The 6,000-nt window shown below is 47.7% G+C and overlaps 1 protein-coding gene across 8 annotated transcripts in view; it reads left to right on the top strand.

The window, feature by feature from the left end:
- BMP3 (bone morphogenetic protein 3) overlaps positions 1-5,302 on the top strand; it is a 30,932-nt gene extending 25,630 nt beyond the window's left edge. For 7 of the 8 annotated variants that reach the window (XM_063335649.1, XM_063335651.1, XM_063335647.1 and 4 more), the window contains one exon: positions 2,342-5,302. In XM_063335649.1, the coding sequence (XP_063191719.1) occupies positions 2,342-2,533 (192 nt within the window). In that variant the 3' untranslated portion in view covers positions 2,534-5,302. The remainder of the gene's footprint in view (positions 1-2,341) is intronic. The other variant, XR_010071190.1, reaches the window with a different exon arrangement.
- Positions 5,303-6,000: the final 698 nt, after the last annotated feature.

Genomic DNA, 6,000 nt, shown 5'->3' on the forward strand with positions numbered 1-6,000 from the left:
GATGAACTCAGCTCCTTAAAACCAAACGCCCAACGGACCCCCTCCTGGAGTCTACTGAAACCTGAAAGTAGGATGTGGTATTTGAGGCTGGCCTAAAACGAGGGGTACGCACAAATGATGCGTACAGGAAATGTTTTCTAACATAAAGACACAATATTTTTATTTTTTTTTACTGCCAAATTCAGGTTCTGCTTTCCTGCAGAAGGTAGCATCGGCCTCTGAGTTGTCGTAGCGTAGCTCCATCTACTAAAATAAGTAGCCTTGCAGTGTTGGCCGTTATGATCATGGTAGCTAATCGTGGCAGTCCCAGAGGAGTGTTCTCCTACCTCCTCCTTGCCTCTCCGCTCTGCCTGGGACGGGCACTGACACGTTGTCAGAAGTTCCTGCCCTGGAAAAAGCTTATGGTAGAAAAAAAGGTGAGAAAGAAACAAGAGGGCCGGGTAGGCAAGTAAAGCACAGAGTTTAAATGACTGCTGATGCGAAGCGGAAGGTCTGGTTGCCGTGAGCTGAGCCCGCAGCACCGGCCCGCAAGGCCAAAACCGGGACCCAGCTTTCCCCTACAAATTGCTACTAAAAGACCTGATCTGGCCTTTCTCTGTGAAACTCTCTGGGCTTGGTTGTGTGGAGAATTACAGCGGCACAGCATGATGGTTACTTAGACACTGTGAAGCTGAGTATTTGCTGCCGTGTACTGCACAGAGAGCTGGTTCGTTAAGAGAGGAGGTTACTGAAACCCATCACGAGTCTGGTTCCCTGAAAGCAATTGGTAGATTTTTGCGCAGGTTGGAATTCAAAATCTTCCTTTGGTGTGCTTTTTTTGATTGCAGAAAACAAACTAACCTTGTTTTCTCAAGAGACTGAAAGACTAAATTATATAAAAAGGTGACGCGCGTGTCTCCTAGAGCCATGTGTAATACCTGGTGCTACTAATAAGACTGTGTTTGCAAAAGGATCCTCTGACCGTCAGGCAATAACGAACTAATCTGTGCCTGTGGGCATACAGCATTCCCTTGCTCGGTTCTCCAAGAACAGCATGCCGTCGGGTTTAACTCCAGTACAGTTACATTCCCACCGGCAGGAGCAGAGTTGTCCAGAGCTGGTTATCCCCAAAAACGCAACGAAAGGGCCAGGGGCAGTGTATTCAAGGCAGAGGATGGTACAGTACCCATATCAGAGTTCTTTTATCACACAACGATGGAATATATCCGGGCCGTTCCCACTGATAGCCGAGGCAATACTTGCAATCAGTTCTGTACAATTTAGCGTTGTAGTAGTACAGATACCGTATCTGAAGGGAAGTGTTTCCCATGAGACCTTAACACGACGTACTCGGAGACCTGTTCTTAATTTCGGTTCTACTGGCAGCGGGAAACGGGGTCTCAATAGATGTTGTGCCTTTGGACGTCTGATCAGCAGGCTCGGGAGATGTGGTGGGCTCCCAGTTATTTTTGTGAAGAACACTGCACCGCAGCGGAGTAAGGAAACGAGCGTGGATGCTACCAGAGCTTTCACTTCTGTTTGCGGGCAGAAATACTACAAAAATCCAAATTCTACACTAATCTGAGACCTTTCTTAAATCCCTGTCAACTACTGCTGAGGAGCGTAAGTACACTTGAATTCAAAACAAACAGAAAAGTCTTTCTTGAGATCAGCTACCTAGATGGAGAGTGATGTCTTAAAACTGCTTCTTGTGCATTCTTCGTGCTTGCCTGGCCTCTGTACAGATACCAGGATTTGGAAGGGTTTGGGGGTTCAGAGGTAAAATTTAGGCTTTTTCATTGCTATGAATACGTTCATTTTTGTGAGTGTATGAATGTATTCTGGTTTTGCGAACAAATACAGTTCAACTCACTGGTCAGATTCACTTCTTGTTCACATCAAACCAAAGCGCGTTCCTGTTTACCTGAGTATAAAACCAGGAAACTTTGTCCTTCGGCAAAAAATGTCACCTTGCCGTGAGGTACAACTGACGTGGGATTTGGGGGCTCAGTTGCTCAGCGATGTCACTGATGATGTGTACAGCAGATGAGAAGTGATTTGGCATGGAAGAAGGAGCAAACTCGCACCAGAGCACTCGCACTCTAACCTCGCACCAGAGCAAACCGGAACAATTGGCATTGTGGCGTAAAGTACTTCTGTTCTCTCCTCCGTACACGTTTTATCCATTTTTGTGACTCAGGTCAGCTGCATGACAACTGGAAATGGTTGAGTAGAAGGCAGATTTTACAGATAGTCAGCTGTGGGGTCTCACAGGGCCCTTCTTAAAGGACTCGTTTTCGATAACGTGGGTTCACTCTAACACGGGTGCAGTTACATCTCCCGCTGTATCTTTCTCTTGCAGGCCTTGAAGCCATCCAACCACGCCACCATCCAGAGCATCGTGAGAGCCGTCGGCGTCGTCCCGGGCATTCCCGAGCCCTGCTGCGTTCCTGACAAAATGTCTTCTCTTAGTATCTTATTCTTCGATGAAAACAAAAACGTGGTTCTTAAGGTGTACCCCAACATGACAGTGGAATCCTGCGCGTGCAGATAACATCTCAGGAGACCCTTTTGAAATGCTGACGTGATCACTTGCTATCTGGGGGGAGCCGGGGAGGGGGTTTCATCGTATCTACTTTTCGTTTGCACTGCCAATACATTTCCTTCGGACAAAAAAGCAAAAAATGTAAACAAATCCAAACAAAGAGGGTGGAAATGCAATGGATTCCGAATAGCAGTTCCAAGGAAAGAGAATGTGAACGTCATTCGTCTCTGAATTTGACCAAGACGTGAGTCTTGGCAGCCGGGACTGACTGTTTCTGTTGAAATCAAGAGGTGAAAGAGGGAGTTTGCAGCAGACTCGTCAAGTTTTTTGAGACTGCCAGAAGGACGTACTGATGTATTTTTGTACAAGATTTTGGAAGCAGCAGTAGCTGTTAATTTTTGTCTCCGTTCTTATGGTGACTGATGGGGAGGGAGATAAATATACTATTCTTCATTTTAAAGCTAAGCTTTCTGCCATAGGTTATGTGGAATAGCGCAGCCATGAGGAAACACAAATCCTAAGAGCCTTAGGTAATCCAACTTAGGCATGTATCTCCTTGGCATGACGTGGCACCGACTGCACGCGTGTATTCATTTTCACTGACATATTCTTTGTAATTCAGCTTTTTAGATGTCCGTGCCCTCGATCAGAAGAACACAGGACACAGTACTGCTGCGTGCGTAATTGTGGTATCTCGGAAGCAAAGACTTTTCTTTCATGCCGCTACGGACAGTCAGCAGGCCAAGGGCGTGAAAGTATCACACTGAAGCGGCTGAGTGATTCGTTCACAGCACACGTTCCAGAACGTAGTTTCAGATATCTACAGTACGTCATGGTAGTTGATTCTTGACGTGAAATTATTCGGTGCGTAATTCTTACCTGTAGGCCTTCATTATGATTATTTGATCAAAACTGCCTCTGGTTGGTGAGTTTTGGTTGTTACATTAATCAGCTAGTAGATTGTTTTTTCTTCTTATCTCAGTTCGCTTCTACTCTGAAAATTAAATTTGTTGTGCTGTCAATTTAAGATTTCTTAATAGCAGGTTTTGCACAATAAAAACACAAAACGCTCTTTGATTGACTTTATCCACCAAAAATTCATTTGAGAAACAGCGAAGAGCAAAGAAAACTAAGGAATCTCAGGCTCAGCTGCAAAAAGTAAACGCTCACAGGAGCGAGCGGTGTCTGGCACAAGCAGTGCCAGGAGTTGGGGCTCTTCGGAGGGAGGTGCAGAGGGAGCTGCGCCCTGGGCCGCCCCTTGGATGGCAGCGGAGGCTCCACATCAGGATAGGGTGTTTGGCAGCCAGCCTTCCCAAATTCGCACTCCGGAGCAGAGGCGCTAATTAAACATCCGTGTTTCCCAGCACAGCACCCTGGGGCGGCGGTGCTCCGAGTCGTGGTCTAGGACTGAAGCCAGGTCCAAGGCTAGAGGCGATGCTTCCCAGCGCGGTGGTGAGACAGCCTGGGAGTCACCTTAAAAGCATCCCCCGAAAATGAGCATGAATACGTTCTGCTGGGTTTTCACTGGGATTCAGCCAGGCTTTATCATGAACCATACGGCGTAGAATAGGTAAAATCTTCCAAGCAAAACGGGATCTGCCTCTTCCAGCTCTACGCTAAGAGTGTTCTCTTCAGTTAACCACATACAAGTGGGACATTTATGCCCGTGACTTGTTTTGCATTTGTATCTGTAAATTAAGCTTTTGACATAAAGCCATGTCTAGCATCAGTAATGTATTAATCACACAGGTAATGCTTTCTGTATATAACTTTGTATTAGTAGGGACCTCAACATTACTTCCAACTCACGTTATTAATCACCATTTTAATCTCAGTTCAGCACAGGGGGCTTTTCCCCACCTGTTCTGTTTTTGGAAATACTATTAATCGATAAATGGCTCAGCTTCCCATCTAATTACGTAGTATCTGATGCCCGCACGTTATTTATATGGCTGGCTCAAACGATGGGCAGGAGAATGTCTCGAGCTACACAAGCTCTCTGTTCAGAGAGGCTCCTCTGGGAGTAAAGTCCCCAGAGAGGGGCAGACCGTGAGGGGGCGGCTGCACAAAGCTCCTGAAAATCCCACTCTTGCAGACTGCGGAGGCAATCTCACAGTAGTGTGCAAAATAAAATCCCTATCCTGCAGTGCAGCACTTTGACCCTGCAGAATCGCCCTCTGGGACCACCGATGCCGTTCCCCTGAGCAGGGCCACCAGGCAGCCTCTGTTTTTCCCTTTCTCCTGGAATCTCTGGGCAGCAGAGCGGCTTTCGCGAGGCACCGGCCAGCCCTGGGGTTTCCCGTCCCTGTGCTCTGCCGCAGGGCTGGCCCAAAAGCTTTGCATCCTCATCTCCAGGGGCAGGCTCCGCAGTGAGGAGATTAACCATTGAAAGGTTAATCTTTCTACAGACAACGTCAATTTAAAAACAAAAAAAAAATAAAATTACCCCCCGAAAATAGAAGTTATTTTGTATATGGAAAGAAACTTTTACAGATGCTTTTAATTTATTTTATATCTGTGGCCATCTTGTCCTTTTGATGTGTTCCTCTTTATGGCAGCGCTCTTTCAACACTACAATTGTCTCTGTCGTTGCGAAGATGAAACGCGAGGGCCGTAGCCAGGTTGGCGAGGACAGGTCGCAGCCACACTGTGAAGGGCACGTTTCACTACTGATGTATAAGCTTGCCTGATTTGTACTTTGTTTTTCCCTTAAATAATGGGAAAGTTTCGCTAGAAACTCTGGAGAAGGTATAAAATAAAACCACTTTTTACACAAGAGTCCATTTTTCCTGTGTGGTGTTCGGGTCTTTCCAATAAGAATAAAGTTTTCCCCGCTTTCCATGTTCAGCACCTGGGAAACGTCACCATCTTGGGTGCTCCTGAGCAAAGGCCATTCAAACAGAGATTGTTTTTTAGAGGAAAGTACAGAGCAGCTGGGCCGTGGGCGCTTCAGATGCGGTCAAAAGACAGTGGGTACGACAGTGAGAAGCTGCCGAGGTTACGGCACCTCATCCAAGGCCAAAGGTCTCAGTGGGCAAGTACCAGACCTCTGGGTATGGTGTTACTTGCCACAGCAAGAGCCCTCCTCCTTGAAATCATCTTTCGCCTCTTGATTACAAGAGGGCGATGAGAGGGGGGAGGACACTCTGAGGGGTTTCTGGATGCCTTCGACTGCTCGGCTGTCCCGGCGCTGGGTCTCACCCTGCCCCAAGCTCCCAAGCCACGGGGACACAACGGTCCAAGGACAGCGGGTCGCGGCTGCGCAGAGTTATGGATGTGCAGGCTCATGACGTGGTCCCGAAGGACGGCCTGTCTGTCATGGAGATCCCGCACGCCCTTCCACGCTTTCTCGCCCCTCCTGAGCTGCCCCTAAAGAGGTGCTGAGGGCCATGAGGGCCAGTGCTTGTGTCGGAGCTTCGCAGGGGCCGTTTCCTCTTTGTCAGCTTGGGGAGCTGCTCCGGGCTTACCCTGTGTTT

Source organism: Chroicocephalus ridibundus, chromosome 5 (assembly GCF_963924245.1).
Source record: "Chroicocephalus ridibundus chromosome 5, bChrRid1.1, whole genome shotgun sequence".
Taxonomy (NCBI): Eukaryota; Metazoa; Chordata; class Aves; order Charadriiformes; family Laridae; genus Chroicocephalus; species Chroicocephalus ridibundus.